This window comes from Poromitra crassiceps, assembly GCF_964638095.1.
Source record: "Poromitra crassiceps genome assembly, chromosome: 3".
NCBI classification, from domain to species: domain Eukaryota; kingdom Metazoa; phylum Chordata; class Actinopteri; order Beryciformes; family Melamphaidae; genus Poromitra; species Poromitra crassiceps.
In genome coordinates, this window is record NC_139625.1 from 57,451,490 (window position 1) to 57,468,048 (window position 16,559).

A 16,559-nucleotide genomic window follows, 5' to 3' on the forward strand; every position below is an offset into this window, starting at 1 on the left:
GACAAGATGGATTACGTCGAGAGAATCTCTTTTGATCTCGCGAGGTTATCCATCTTGCAAGCAAGGTTATCCACGCATCTCCCCAAAAGCAAAAATGTGTAATGTCTTCGGCATTTAACAGGAGCTAATCCTGGTTTAATCCTGGTCCCAGAGAAGTTCAGTCAGTTTTGGAAGGCAGACCTGTAGTGCTCGTTGAAGTCCAGTCTGAAGCTGAGGAAACGCAGACTCTCGTCTGAACTGCTTATCAGCAACACCAGGAAGTGCTGTACGATGCTCTGTGAGAAAGGGGTGGGGGTTGGGGGGCAAAAGTTGGGACAGAATGGGAAACAAAGGTTGAAGAAAGAATATATAAACAGTTAGACTCCTTTTAAGGATGTGCCAGAGTAGGGCTATATAAATATAAAATACGTATATCATATCAGTCGATATCGATAATTATTGATCATTTTTAATGACCTATTTTTAACACGTTCACTGCCAACGACGAGTTGAGTCGTCAAACACAATCCAGCGGTTCACTGCCAACGACGAGTTGAGTCGTCAAAAAAATAGATTTTTTTTTTTTGACGGTGGGACGTTGATCTAACCCTTTTACGTCTCCTACACCAGAATTGGAGGTATTGAATGTGTATAATCTATTTTACCGACCCACTGAGTGGCGACATGTCTCTCCACAGTAGAAAGAGGCGACCCAAAACTGGAGGGAAAAGCGCAAGGAAGCCGTTCTCATACTGTAAAATTGATGGTGAAAACGCTTTCACTTTCGCGCTGATGCACAGCGGTGGCAACGGTGGGGGGTTCCAAGAATAGATTGGATGCACACTTTGAAACACGCAGCATAAATATGACCAGAATCGCATCAAAGCTCTCAACCAAAACTCCACGAAACGAGTGAGTCCACCCAGACTTCCTCAAACAGCGGCCGCGCAAACAGGCAGCAGCCAGGCAGCAGCAACTTCGTTGTGACACGCCCGCTGGAGAGCCAGGGAGGCAGGAGGAGAACACACACGGAGGGAGGAGTTGGAAGCAGAGGGGGGTTTCCTGCTGTTATGGAGGAAATTACTGTTCAAAACTATTGTTTAGATGTCTGACTCTTACTGATGCCAAAAATGAATGGTTAAAGTGACTGTTCTATCGAATTTCACAAAAAGCCGTTTATCTCTGAATAATTTTTCTGACGCTGAAACCATGCTGTATTCAACTGCTAATGCTTACATAACTACTAACTCTACAAACTAACTCTTTTAGACAGAGAAAGCACACATTCTATTAGTTCTTTTGAGATATTGTGTGTTCACAAAATCTTAGCAGAAAAGAATCCTCGGGTCTTGAAAGATGAGCCAGAATCCTCAAAAAAACCCTCTGGCAGAAGCTAACTACAGTAAAAAAAAAAACGTCTGGCAGTGAATGTGTTAATAAAGACGACGAGAAAAAAGGTTAACACACAAAGTGTTGCAGCTGTGTAATAAATATGTTCAGTGGGAACTTTAGGATTTGTCTGTTTGATTGGCTGTTTGAGTGTCACTCATAGCACGTTTCATTATCAACGATCTTTGCAAAAAATTTGAATATCATGGAAATACCATGGATAACCATGGGCTTCAGCGGATTGTCAAGCAAAGACGATTAAAAGATTTGGCGGAGATTCAGAGGGAGTGGACTGAGGCTGGAGTCACTCATAACTGAGAAGTAACTGCTGATTTTCTTCACACTATTCTAATTTCTTGAAATACTGTTTTGGGGGTTTTCTGGAGCTGTAGGCCAGAATTATGAAAAATCAAACAAATAAAGGCTAGAAATACTTCACTTTGTGTGTAATGAATCTATAATCTATGAAAGTTTCACTTTTTGAAAGGAATTATGGAAAAAACTAACTTTCCATGATATTCAAATTTTTTGGAATGGATCTGTATATTGAACTATTTTCTTATTGTATTGATGAATTGTCTATCGTGGATATATATTGCTATTGATTTATCGCCCAAGCTCTATGCCAGAGCGACATAGAAATCAAAGAATTTGAACTTTTAAATATGTCCGTTTGAAAAGGACTTTAAAACATCTTTCCAGTCTGCAGAACCTACACAGTTGTACTGCTTGTATCAAACTACATAAAACCTCTGTGATTTCAGTGAGTGTAGTAATTAGAGGAGAACTTCACCAAAAAACAATGCACATGATCTCACACAGACTGTAAAAAGTTTTGCAGGAATTCATGTAGTTTGACAGTTACTAAAACTTCCCATAAATGGACTAGGTGTGCAAGCTGGTACCTGGTAGAAGTGGGTGAGGATGCGGAATTGGGAGCGCATCTTTGGTATGGTTTCCTGGAACTCCTGAATCCTCCTCTTCTCCTCCGCTTCTCGCTCGGCCGTCACTCCCCACTCCCCCTGAGTTAACACACAGATGTCAGTTAGTAACAGTCCAAACTGCTTTACTGCTGTAGTGAGTGGGATCACATTTGCTTTTAGACTTCCAAGCTATGTTTCATCCATTTGTCCATTGCATTTTTTGCCATTTGTACTGCAGTTATAAGTGGTGTATCTATCCCAGAGGTGTCCCTCTCTCCATCTCCCTTCCTACCTCCTGCTCTTTCTCTTTCTTCTTCTCCTCATACTGCAGGCGGAGACGGAGCTCCTCCAGTGCGGAGCGGTAGACCGTGTCCTGGGAACTCTGAAACTCGATGATCTGGTCAAATATGGCCCTCAGTTGGGTCAACAGCGACTGGACGGACATAAACAAAAGACATATACGGAGAGTCAAGGGGGACTGTAGGAAAGAGGAGAAATACTTTTAATTTGGATTAGAGCTTCAATCTCACCCTGCTGTTACTGTCCAGCAGGCATCTAGAGATGACGGTATCAAGGAAGACATCGTGGGCGGCGATGATGTGGTCCAGGTCCTGAGCCTGCTGCACTCTGTTCCAAAGCTCATCCCAAGAGCACTCTAGCACCTGCACACACAATTTAGCAATAGTACATTTGAGAAGTTAAAAACATTGCGGCCACCCCAATACGTCATTTTGTTGCTCTTATAAACTCCCTCAAAAGCGGTCATGCAGTGCAGTGCGACATCTACTGGACTAAGCTTGATAATTACTATACTTGGGTATCAGTGAATATTCTATGGCCTGTGGTATTGACAGCACTGCTGGTAGCCTGACCTCAAAGGTGATGTAGTACTGCATCTGGTGGATGAAGTGGACCATCTCCGAAGCCAGAATGTGACACTGATGCAGCACACCGGACAACTCTGAGAGAAAACAAACAAACAAACAAACCAACCAACCAACCAAACAGACGTCATGTAACAGTGTGCAAGTTTCATCAAGTTAACTGTAAGACTTTTAAGACCCCAAACATGCCAGGACATGGGATTGTGAAGAAAACAAATGTGAATTTACAGTAAATGTGCTGTATGTGGAAAAAATCATGCTCTAGAAAAAAATCTCTCCTGGCCTCAAGACCATTCTCTGCGTCTGTGTGCTAACAAAGTGGCAACCTCCAGCTTGGACAGATGAAGCCAACACGTAAGTGCCAAAAACAGTTCCTCAAATGGCCACATGAGGCTGGCCGCAAAGGGGAGTTGTTCCCCATTCACCCTCATGTTAAAATACCCAACTTATCAGCGTTCAAAAAACGGTTTTGGTCTCTATAGCTAATTTCAGTGTTCATAACAACTGTATGGGGAGGTGAATTTTTGTATCACTCACCTGTTTATACAGTCTATGACTGCAAAGACAAGTCCAATTGTATGTGTAAGTGAATGACCTGACTTAGTTTATGGTCTCAATCGTTAGTTTCAAGTCTTCTTCAATACAGTATGGTGTTCATTTTGTAAATTATGGTCCCGTTTAGAGTAAAATAGAGGATAAAGTAGACTATGTTTTGGGGCGTGATTGGCAGGTCGCTTGTCCAGTGATCGCGCAGCTCGCCGATCACGGACCAATAGCAGCCGGCGCTGCGGCTCTTCTCATCCAAATATGGTCACTTCTGACTCCAAGAAAGCCAAGATGGCGATGGTCACAATGCGAAACTCAAGGCTTCAAAACGGACTCCAGAAACCAATATAGGGTCACAGTGGCTACATCCAGTGTTTCCCCTACCATTCTACAGGCCTGGCGGGCCCGCCAGGCCAACAGCGCCCCCGCCTCCTAAAAATTTCAATAAACCTTTATGGCATATTATTACAATACAACAATACTGGTGTTGACAGTAATAGAAGATGCCAAATAATTCAAAACAATAGCATTTTGCTTTTAGGAGCATTGCGCCAGCGTGCATCGCTGTTCCAAAACATGTCAACGTGTGTCGTTGCCTGGGAAACGCACATCCCATAATACAACCGTTCGCATCGCATCCCATAATAGTATGATACTTGGGATGCCATTGCCAACATAGATGTGAACAGATTACCTAAAAGTTTAGCTTTGCCAGCGAGGGCCCCCACCGTTGCGGTCGGGGTACTTTTCGAAATCCCTCGAGTCCTGAAATCTTTTCTAGGGGAAACACTGCTACATCCATATTTGTATAGTCTATGGCAGGGGTACAGGTCCCTTAAGGCACGGACCACAAGGCTACTGAACAGTTTTTACACAAGGGCTATTACCATCCTAAATACCACACAAAAATAGACTGCACTTTATTATGCTGATTAAACACATTATTTTATTATTTTTATTTTTATTAACTCATTGAGTGCCAGCCACTTTTGGAGAACGGTGCCAGAGTTTCAGAGCGTTTTCAGTGATTTCTCGAGGCCCACAGAATATTGTGTGATATTACTATGTAAACACCGAACACGCACAAAGAACGATGAGACTCTATTGTATCAGCAGCAAAAAAAAGTTTATTGATATCATTTTCCGTTCTTTAGTTATCAGCCGGAGAAGATAGGTCAAAAACAGCAAAAACAGGCGTTTCCATCTAGAAGCTGAGATATTCCGCCTTTTGTGAAATGAAGCATTTCAAGCACATTCACTGAGTCTGAAGCTAATATTTTCTGATGTAGTGACGTGGTGTAGTTGTGTGGTGCCCTGCGTGCCCCACCCCCCTCTCCCCCCCTCAGCTGCAAACTCCTCCCCACACTAACACACAGCCTCACGCACCCAGCGTCTATTTTCGGAGTGCTCCGTTTTTGTGCGCCGGCTCCCAGCGCGACACGGAAAAGCCAAACCGGACTGCTGAGAATGGTTTGGCCCTTCGGCGTCGGGTGCTGCTTTTCTGGTGGCTAATCGTGTGGAGAAACTATACAGCAGAGACAGAGAGGCTCAGTTGTGGGCGCGGATTGACTGCTGTTCGCAGCCAACGTCAGCTCCAGCCAGAGCCATCTATATGGCTCTGGCTGCAGCATGAGCGGTTTCTCTTTCATCATGGGGCTTTTTCCTGCTGTTTTCCTGAGAGCACTGTCGCCACCTAATGGGTCTGTAAAATAGGTTATACACCTTCAATAGCTACAATATTTGTACAGGAGATGCAGGAGGCTTTGATCCACGTCCCACCGTCAAAAAACGCATTTGACGTCGATCGACGTCATTGGCACTCTACGTCACTATTTACTTTGACGTCGATCGACGTCATTGGCACTCAATGAGTTAATGGACAAAAAATAACTGCACTTTATTATGCTGATTAAGCACATTATGTTATTTTTCTTAGTGGACAAATACGTGCAATGGACAATTACGTGCCGCACAAAAAAAATAAACTGCACTTTATTATGCTGATTAAGCACATTATTTTATTATTTTATTTTTCTTAATGGGCAAATACATGTAATGGACAATTACGGGCAATTGGCAATTATGTGCCGCACAAAAAATAACTGCACTTTATTATGCTGATTGGCACAATATTTTATTTGATTGATTTTATGATTTTATTTTAATTTTTTGGGGCAATTACGTGCAATTATTTTATGTGCTATATACAGGATGATGTGTGCGTGTGTGGGTGTGTGTACCTTTTATTGCTGTATTATTTTAGTGATTTTAGCATAGTTGTGTGTGAGTGTGTGTGTACTATTGTTGTATTGTACTTAATTTTATATGGAGCTCCTCCTAGGGTGTGTCTTTTAATTTTGTTGCGCTTAACCGAGAACAATGACAATAAAGGAAATCTTGAATCTTGCTGTTTGACATACAGTACTTCAGACTACCGTAGACCAAATACATACAAAAAGATGGGAAAGTCGCAACAACTGTAAAATCCCCCCAAACTAGTCTGTATCCCTTTAACCACATCACACACATTTAGAATATTCTATGTGATCTCCTTTTGATAACTAATGTAGTACCGTAGTATATATTTTTTACTTCCATTTACTGAGCCTCCCCTGAAAATGTTTGGAACCCCCTTGGGTAGGCCCGCCTCCCACTTTGAAAACCTCTGGTCTATGGTGTTAACGTACCAGGCATGGTCTTGAGCAGCTTGGCGTTGCACATCTGTACCCTCCAGATGTCAGTGAGGGTGTATTCCATCCTCTTTGCCCTCCACAGGAAGTTAAACACACGCAGGTAGTGGCCCATACACTCCCGTGTGAACACCTGGAGCCCATGCACATATATTTATAAATGCAACACATGTAAACACTCACTCAGACACACACACATACATACAGGGATGCAACGATTATAGATTTTGATGGAATGATTATAGTCTGAGGAAAAATCACACTTTAATTAGATTAGATTTATTATTGTCCTTTCAAAATCAGAATCAGAAAGACTTTAATGATCCCCGGGGGGAAATTGGGACAGGTTACAGCAGCTCGCACTCAGAACACACATAGCATAAAACAGTAGTAAAATGCAATAAAGTAAGCAAAAATAAGGTAGAGTAAGTAGAGTAAAGTATAATAAAGTATAATAAAGTAGAATGTACATTACGTGTCAAATTGCAGTTATTGCACACTGGATATTAAGTAAAATTCTTTTTCCATTTTTTGCATTGCTTTCATGATTATTATGCCTAGTTCAGGGGTGGGCAACATTTTTTCCCTGAGGGCCATACTGACTTACATCAAGTAAGCGAAGGGCCACACATTGGAGATTATACCTGCCAACACTCATTTTTAACCCTCTCTCCCGTTGTGATTGGTAATTTCTTGTTAATCTCCTGATATAATAGTGATACAAATCCAATGGCTGTAGCAGATGAGATGTATTAACATAATTCTGCCTTTTATTTAGTTTTTGGTGGTTGTTTTGTTTTTCTTTGAGTCTGGCACAGGGGCTGCATTTTGTCCCGGGCCGTAGGGCCGCAAGAAATGACTGTAGAACAGTAATTTCTTACACATGAGATTACTTTTAGCCTTTTAGTCATAAAGATTATTGAAAGATAGCCTATTTGATATTCCAGACTGAAGTGGTGTATTGGCCAGAATGACATGAACATTTGGACACTTATTCAGCAGGTATCTTGCATGTTGCGTTCAGGTGCACTGTAAATTTATTTTATTTTATTTTTTATTCTTTGCAATTCCATCGCAGGCGACACAGGGGGCGCCGTGGGCTGTATTTTGCCCATGTGTGGCCTAGTTCATACCTGGAATTGCACATGCCACAATTCCACGCAGACTTCCCAAAAGATTTTCATAAACAGCTTAATTTTGGGAAAATGGAAAAGTCGACTTTGTCAGTCCCTGCCTGTGCCAAAGCTCAATGCCCATGTGCAGTTTCTGATTGATTAGCCAACCCCTGAGATAAATGGATGCAGACAGACCAACAGACAGACCGACAGTCTTCCTCATTCTATAGTAGGATTAATTTATTTCACAACACTACAGATAATTCATGGCGATCTTGCCCATGTCCGTATGTGTTTACAATACATTCACGCTACTGTTAGTAGTAGATTGGTTAACTACAGTACGTTTCCCATACACGCTAGGCGGTGATTATGTTTTGTGGTCTGTGACAACTTAACTAGGAAGTGAAGTTGTGTTGAAATAAATGAAGGGTGATCTTTTAACTCTTCAACAAGTAGTTGCCTCCACGTTTCCCAGTACCATAATGTCCCTTTAACTTCCACAGTACCATAATGTCCCTTTAACTTCCACAGTATCATAATGTCCCTTTAACTTCCACAGTATCATAATGTCCCTTTAACTTCCACAGTATCATAATGTCCCTTTAACTTCCACAGTACCATAATGTCCCTTTAACTTCCACAGTATCATAATGTCCCTTTAACTTCCACAGTATCATAATGTCCCTTTAACTTCCACAGTACCATAATGTCCCTTTAACTTCCACAGTATCATAATGTCCCTTTAACTTCCACAGTATCATAATGTCCCTTTAACTTCCACAGTATCATAATGTCCCTTTAACTTCCACAGTACCATAATGTCCCTTTAACTTCCACAGTACCATAATGTCCCTTTAACTTCCACAGTACCATAATGTCCCTTTAACTTCCACAGTACCATAATGTCCCTTTAACTTCCACAGTACCATAATGTCCCTTTAACTTCCACAGTACCATAATGTCCCTTTAACTTCCACAGTACCATAATGTCCCTTTAACTTCCACAGTACCATAATGTCCCTTTAACTTCCACAGTACCATAATGTCCCTTTATCTTCCACAGTACCATAATGTCCCTTTAACTTCCACAGTACCATAATGTCCCTTTAACCTCCACAGTACCATAATGTCCCTTTAACTTCCACAGTATCATAATGTCCCTTTAACTTCCACAGTACCATAATGTCCCTTTAACTTCCACAGTATCATAATGTCCCTTTAACTTCCACAGTACCATAATGTCCCTTTAACTTCCACAGTACCATAATGTCCCTTTAACTTCCACAGTATCATAATGTCCCTTTAACTTCCACAGTACCATAATGTCCCTTTAACTTCCACAGTACCATAATGTCCCTTTAACTTCCACAGTACCATAATTAGGGCTGCCCTCGAACAAAGATTATCCTGGTCGACCAGAAATCGACTACAGCTCCGACCAATCGATTGGTCGAAACGGGGTCTATAAAAAACAAAAAACAAAAACTTTGCAGTGTACTTTTTTGTTTTTATTTTTTTGCAGTGTACTTTCTTTCTTATTTTGTGCAGTGTACCGATTACTGAGCGCACTATACCCAATAGCTGATAATTATAAATAAATGCCATTTGCAGCGTTGTAACTTTACCGGAATGGACAGACTGATCAGCGTGCCATGCAACCCCTGGCCACCTGCTCAGTTCAGAGAAAGCATGTGCGATGGCTATGTAACGTTAGCACACGTGGCATGGTTAATTAGTTGGTAGAAACAACAGCTAGATAGCTTTTGCGATTTATTCCAGTAACATCTTATAACAGCCTGTCTAACATTACTGGAGTTGGAGTGTGAGTGAGTGTGAGTGAAAGCGGCTGGACGTCCAGTCTCACTGATGACTCAGTCTCATCTCATAAGGTGCGTACTGCGCTTGTTCACAGCTTGTTAACAGCTGATGGCTGACGGCTTCGTGCTGAAGGCTGAAACGTGTCCATTGTTTGCGCTGATAGCTGAGCCATTTAATTGTTAAATGTCCATCGCTCTGCTGGTTGCTCTCCTTTCTGCTAACTGTGGTTGCCTGTCTCTAGCCTGGATCACTTCCTGTGTGCTTCTAGAAAAGGTCCGTGTTGCAACTTGCGGCACGCTACTTCGTTCCGGATCGCTTTTATTTGTATGAAATTTAATTTCTCCTATGAAATTATTAACACCAGCAATTGCTCGACCAACATGAATCTCGTCGACCAAGAGCACGTCAACCAAACAATCAACCAATCGACCTGGGGGGGCAGCCCTAATGTCCCTTTAACTTCCACTGTACCATAATGGCACACATTGATTTGTTTGAGACAGCAAGGGTGTGTGTTACCGTAGCGATAGGTCCATCCACATGGTAGTCCAGACTGAAGACATCCCAGCCAGTATCACCGGGAGAAACCTAGAGACAACAAACACACAGATTCCAAAACATGAGGACATGTTTACGTCTAAACTGCTCGCTTTGTCTAACCTTTCTTTCCTTGTGAGGACAGTTGGCCACCGCTAGAATAGAAATGCAAGAGCGTGTGTGCGCGTGCGCACACACGCAGACCGCAGACACGCAGACCGTATGGCATTACCTCCAGCAGGCGTACGTCCAGCCTCTTGAGGGTCTCTGCCTTGTCATATTGGGCGTTGGTGGCTCTGATTGCCGTCTCCAAGATGCCAGTGAGGTTGTGCTGGTATAGAGTGTTGGCAGGACGGAGCAACTCCGGTCTGGGACAGATAGGTAGAGATTCAACTTTACTGGTCCCCATGTCGGGTGATACAGACACTGAAGATCTCAAACTTTACTAGTCCCCATAGAGAAACTGCGTGATACAGACACTGGACACACAGCCACAGTCAACCAAAGTGTGCAAATACCATTCCATAAATATTACTCCTTTGTCTCTTCTTTGGACTTCTTCATGTACATAAAAGGAGCAGACATCTTCAGAGTTGTTTGTGTCCTACTACCAGGGTTCCTACACATATTTAATTGGGGGTGGCGGGGGGCATACTTTTCCAGACCTTGATTTGTTTTGAGGATTTTGTCTGGTGTTCAGACTTACAAAGATACACACGTGGCTAGGCTTAGTGTTGAGGAAAGACTATCGACCAACTTACTTATATATTTTCACAGAGTTATTCAAACTCAAACAACATAATTTATAGTTCAAATATCCCTACATACTCCACCAGAGGGGCAAGTAATGGACAGATGACTTTACCCTGACCAAAATTCAACTACATGAAAAAAGCTGTCATATACAGGGCTATCATGTCATGGAAAGTAAATACAGTATACATTCCATCAAAGGAAAGGCATGTTTTAAAAGGAAACTCAGATCCCACCTACACTCACATACACTATCCTGATGTTTAGCTACATCTCTTTTTATTTTGGTAGAGTTCAAGGACATGTGCAGACCGTATGTTAATATTTAGGTCCATTGGCTAGCTAGAGGGCTAGCTAACCGTGTTATATTGTTTTGTCTTGGTTTGAGATTTTTTTTATTCCTGTTTTTTTTATTTCTTTCATTTTCTTTTATTCTTATTTGTTAGGGTTTTGTTTTTCTTGGTATTTTATTTCATTTCTTGTCGGTCATGTAATGTGTATTGTTGTCTTGGTCCCAAGGAAGAGTAGCTGTCTACTAGGCGTCAGCTAATGGGGATCCTTATAATAAACAAATAAATATACATCACTGTATATGATGATACAGTGATATAAATATATACTGTATCACTGTATAGATCAAGATTGTTCTTCACAGTGCCAAATATCAGAATATGTGAGAGGATTGACAGGGTTCCTACCAGGGTAGGAAATTAGCGGGGGCTCGGGGCAAAATGCCCCTAAAAAATCTAGAATTGCCCTTGGAATTGGGGTGACCGGAGCTTTTAAATGCCCCCATAAAATAAAGAGTTAACTCCAGTGTCCCTACAATATACAATCAATGGTCCCTACTAGTGCCCTCTAGTAAGAGAGTGGCGTCAGCGGAGGACCAAAATGCGAGACTCATTAGCCAATGAACAGCCAGGAATGGGTCTCGCGCTACTTTTGCATGCTAAAATAAAGCTGATAATGTACTATTTGATTCAAGGGATGAAAAACCCTTTCAAAGTACAACACAAACTGTCTATTTTGCTGCAACTCGACAGTGCTGCCTCTTTTACTCAAGAGTTCCACTTTCTACTTACTGGGAAAAAAACTGGTCCATTGGAGTGAATGGAGATGTTGGAACTCTTCTATTATATGGCTCTGGTCCCTACGTATGGATCAGCACCGCTATACAGCGGCTATTCTGTCATCACGACTGTCACTATGGCTGCTGAAGTGGACGTAGGAAACTAGTGGGCGTGCTCTGGAGGGGGGCAAGGACGAGGTAATGTAGGCTAAGTAAAAAAAAAGAATAACGTTTCACATTTGTTAACTCAATACTGCCCCATCTGGCGGAGTCAGGTTACTGACTCCGCCACATACAGTCCACATACAAAAACTGTGGACTCAAAGTGGTCTACAACAACATAAAAGCTACTGTATGTGCATATCGGACCTGAACCACAACATTTTCCATACTTTTCCAGACATGTTTTTCAAATTCCCAAACTATTGAGACCTGGGAATGATCAAACTGAACTAACTTGAGCAGGTCCATGAGGTGCCTGATGAAGTCCCCCTGGCCCAGCAGCAGGTATCTCCTCATGGCCTTCAGATGCTCTAGCAGCAGGAAGTTGTTGTTGAGGACGTCCAGCAGGTATTTGCTGGTGTCAAAGTAGGCGGCGTCGATCTTGCCCTGGAACGCCCCCTCCAGGTCAGACAGCAGGTCTGCAGCTAGGGAAAGCATTTGGAGGTAAGAGTTGAAAGAGAATCTCAACTTTTTTTTTGCCTGTTTGTAAAAGTGCTGCATGAATGACTGCAAATCCACTGTAGGTCCAACAAGCCATCTGCAGTTGGAGGGAGGGAAGGAGAGGGAGAGGGAGAGGGAGAGGGAGAGGGAGAGGGAGAGGGAGAGGGAGAGGGACAGGGAGAGGGAGAGGGAGAGGGAGAGGGAGAGGGAGAGGGAGAGGGAGAGGGAGAGGGAGAGGGAGAGGGAGAGATGCCTTCAACACATAAAAGCTAAAGATCAAGTTCTGGTACAATGAAGTCCTAAAGATTGTGAAATCAATAGAATGTGGCTAAATATACCTCCTTCCTCTCCATAATCAAAAGGGTAGAAGGACGAGGCCAGAGAGCGGTAAGAGCATCGATCACTGCCAGAGTCCTCTGGTCTATATATCGATGTAACCATATCTACCGTATACGAGACTGGTGGCAGCATAAATGGAACATCCAGGAAGTGAAAGCGTGGGAAATAGAAAATGGCTATTTGTTGGTCAATAATAATAGTGTGCTTGATTCAGCAAAAAGACACCTAAATCCCCCCTGATTTATTTATGTTGATTAGCATGCTTGAGGAAGCCAGAGCACAGTGAAAATAGACAGAGAGACCTACCATCTTTGGGTGTGTCTGCAGACTTGGATGCTGGTGTGATTTTGCCCGGCGGCGTTCTGTCGTGACACACCTGATGCAGGAAGTTGATGGATTTACCGATCAGGAGAACCTGGGGGAGGGAGGGAGAGAGCACACGTGAGAGAGAATGTGAATCATATGAGCTGGAAACTGACGAGACCACAGATTTGTGTTGGAGCAACTTTTTTCTTCTTCTTTTTTGTGCTGTTACCAGTAGCAACGATGATGGAGTCTGTGGTCCTGTGTAAGGTTTGACTCCCTATTCAAAATGTATGAACTCAATGTGCTCTGAGGCACTTTGGAAACAAATGTCCACTAGGGATTAGGGATGTTCATTTTGAAAATTTTCCAAAATCGATAATCGGTGAAAATTAACGATCAATTATCGATTATCGATCATATTAATACTTAGAAATTTTTTAATATTTTTTTTTTTTTTTTTTACAAAATGAATGCCTATGGCAGAAAATACGAAAGACAACGTGTTCTCCTCAATTAACTCTTTATTTCAATGTGTCTCCTCTCCAACACTGCTGTCCCCGGCGCATGCCGGTGTGAATTTCCCATGTTTAAAACAGTTTTGTTGGCACAAAGGCCCGTGCCCAGCCAGAAAACTAGAGACTATATGAAGCTCCACCTCACGTTAGTCGGCTGTGCAATGGAGTGGGGCGAGGAGGAACGAATTCCACCCAAACCTAGTCAAAAAAAAATAAAAAAAAAATTAAAAAATCGATCCAAATGCCACAGGATCGATTCCAATCCTTAACGATCAATTATCGATTTTCGATAATTGATGAACATCCCTACTAGGGATACAGCAATCAATCAGCTGCCATTGATGTGCCAATAGACATTGTAAATTGGTAACCAGTGATCGACCGATCACCATTTCAACTGCCTGATCACATGATAAGCCTACATTCATTATTCATGACAGTAACCGGATAGGCTCTTTTATTTCTCACATAGAGAATGTGCGTGTCTGTTCATTAAATGGCTTTGCTGTTTTCGGTCATTTCACTCAATTAGTGGATTCATTCACTATTTCACCCGTTACTAAACAATGGCAGCTCAAATTCATTTCTGACATTATTCACCTTATGTAGAAGAGACAGTCTGGCTTGAGAGACTAACAGGAAGTGTAAACACAATCGGAACCGATTGGGTTTACACTTCCTGTGGCAGAGCTTATCCCCGCAGCCTGTGTGTGTGTGTGTGTGTGTGTGTGTGTGTATGTGTGTGTGTACCTTGCGGGCCTGGTCCATGGTGATGAATGAGGGGATCATCGACTTCCTGAGGCAGTACTTGTCGTGCCACAGGCGGTCCGGCTTTACGTTGGGGTCCGACGCTACGAAGAACTGCACCACACGCAAGCACGCACAGACACACACATATTCATATTTTACAATTTGCAAGTCATGCTACAACCTCACATCTTATAATACAAGTCCAATTTATATTTGGCAGGTTTCTCTCCCACAGTTATTGAATGCATGTGTAAGGGTTGGGTTTGAATGGCGTAATAAACTTTCCTCTGTGTTCTTCAACGCAGCACTTTTGACTGCAGTCCAACGATAACTACTGGTTAATGCTGGACACATTAATACTGTGTGTGTGTGTGTGTGTGTGTGTGTGTGTGTGTGTGTGTGTGTGTGTGTGTGTAAGAGAGAATTAGAGAGGGAGGGAGGGCGCATGGAGAAATAAAGAGAAGCATCCATGATCCATCATTGGGCTCTCCATTAGCCTCCCCTCATCACTCCTCACCCTCTCCTTCCTCTCGTTATGTCTCTCTCTCTTCCCCCATTCTTCTAAATTCCCCCCAGCAATGTTCTCTTTCACTGGGGTCAAAGGTCAGTGTCATCTGAACAATGCAATGTTCCTGTTGGTTGCGCGCATGGCGGTCATTTCCCTCTATTCATAGATTTCTGTTGACATCACACAACTATTGTGGGCTATTGAGGACCAATTTGAAACAACGAGATGGCCCCCTATTTGTTGCACAATTGAAAATGGAGTGGAACACTAGTGTTAATATCCCCAAAACTATACATTGCATGGCTTATATATTGACATTGTGAGTGGGAGCAGAAGTAGCTGGAGGGTCTGATGGATAATATATGTATGCGTGGTGTTCAAGTTGTGTGAACTGTCAGTTTTAAAATGTGCGAATTTACTAAAAAGCGCTGCCTGTAAAGTCGGGTAGAGTGAATTGTGACATGCTGGCTCCATAGGATCCCGTTATAAAGGTTGACGAAAGTATAAAACTTAAACTGTGATTTCTCATAAAGTACAAAAGGTAGCTGGTAGCTGAATAACAGTAACAAAGTACTACCGTAAATTCCGGACTATAAGCCGCACCTTTTTTCCCGTTTTTTGGCCTTTTTTGGCCCCTGCGGCTTATCTATGGATTTTTTCAAAAAAAAAAAAAAAATCTCTCTTTTTTAGCACTCTTTCTAACTATAAATCCACTTCTGTTTTAATTTCCTCTCTTGCCCTCTTTTCACCACACTGTATGACACTGTATGACACTGTGTGCACTGTAAATAACAACACAGGTGGTGTTGTGTTATGTTGTTTTGTTGAAATGTTAATAAATGGGAGCTTCCTCAAACAGCCATCTCTTACATATGGTAATTAAACATTAAAACACAATAAAAAAAAAAAAAAAAAAACATTAAAACACCTGCGGCTTATAGTCCGGTGCGGCTTATATAAGAAAAAAATAGTCAACTTTGCAGGTGCGGCTTATACACCGGTGCGGCTTATAGTCCGGAATTTACAGTAAACATCTTGACCCATTGAAGCTTTGAATGGAGTTTGTAGCATAAAGTATGAAAGAGAAGTTTAGAGTTCATTGAGGGCATGGTTTGAACAGTCCTCCCATAGACTTTACATTGTAAAAACAGCTAGTCAAAAGTTGTGTGCTGAGTTCAGTCCTCAAGATAGTGGCCACAACAAAAATGTCACATGATTGAAACCCATGAATAGAAGACAACTACGATGACAACATGAATGTGCATCTACTGAGTCTCAGTGGTGTATGTGCCTCAATATTTTATATGGGTGGAAACGATCAAGGGCCACAAAGTCACTGTCCCTGCCTCCTCTCTCTCTGTGTGTGTGTGTGTGTGTGTGTGTGTGTGTGTGTGTGTGTGTGTGTGTGTGTGTGTGTGTGTGTGTGTGTGTGTACCTCGTGGTAGGTGTCTTCTAGCTCCCCATCATAGATCCACCTATAGAGGAAGTTGAGGATGGGGTGTGACACCAGGCTGAGGATGTGTTGGACCAGCGCTCTCATCTGCGGGTCTCCGGTTTTGGTGTAGGCGTGGACTGCCGAGGCCAGCTCGCCTCCCTTCCGACCTGAATGGACAGACGGACGGACGGACGCACACACAGAATTTTAACAAACAATGACAAACATCAAATGGATATTCTTATTCATCTTATTATTATTCATAGAGCATCTCTCTATCTGAACATTATTGTTTACATCAACACAAACTGTGGACTCAAAGCGGGTCTAAAACACA

The 16,559-nt window shown here is 42.4% G+C and overlaps 1 protein-coding gene across 1 annotated transcript in view; it reads right to left on the minus strand.

Annotated features, from left to right (window-relative positions):
- Positions 1-16,559, minus strand: part of tubgcp3 (tubulin gamma complex component 3) — a 49,097-nt gene that overhangs the window by 4,182 nt on the left and 28,356 nt on the right. Inside the window, exons 11-22 of the mRNA XM_083633856.1 lie at positions 16,223-16,389; positions 14,280-14,390; positions 13,015-13,123; positions 12,164-12,353; positions 10,117-10,252; positions 9,867-9,935; positions 6,409-6,544; positions 3,164-3,252; positions 2,822-2,953; positions 2,584-2,724; positions 2,274-2,390; positions 181-275 (exon numbers count right to left, since the gene is read on the minus strand). Coding sequence (XP_083489982.1) covers positions 181-275; positions 2,274-2,390; positions 2,584-2,724; positions 2,822-2,953; positions 3,164-3,252; positions 6,409-6,544; positions 9,867-9,935; positions 10,117-10,252; positions 12,164-12,353; positions 13,015-13,123; positions 14,280-14,390; positions 16,223-16,389 — 1,492 coding nt within the window. The remainder of the gene's footprint in view (positions 1-180; positions 276-2,273; positions 2,391-2,583; positions 2,725-2,821; positions 2,954-3,163; positions 3,253-6,408; positions 6,545-9,866; positions 9,936-10,116; positions 10,253-12,163; positions 12,354-13,014; positions 13,124-14,279; positions 14,391-16,222; positions 16,390-16,559) is intronic.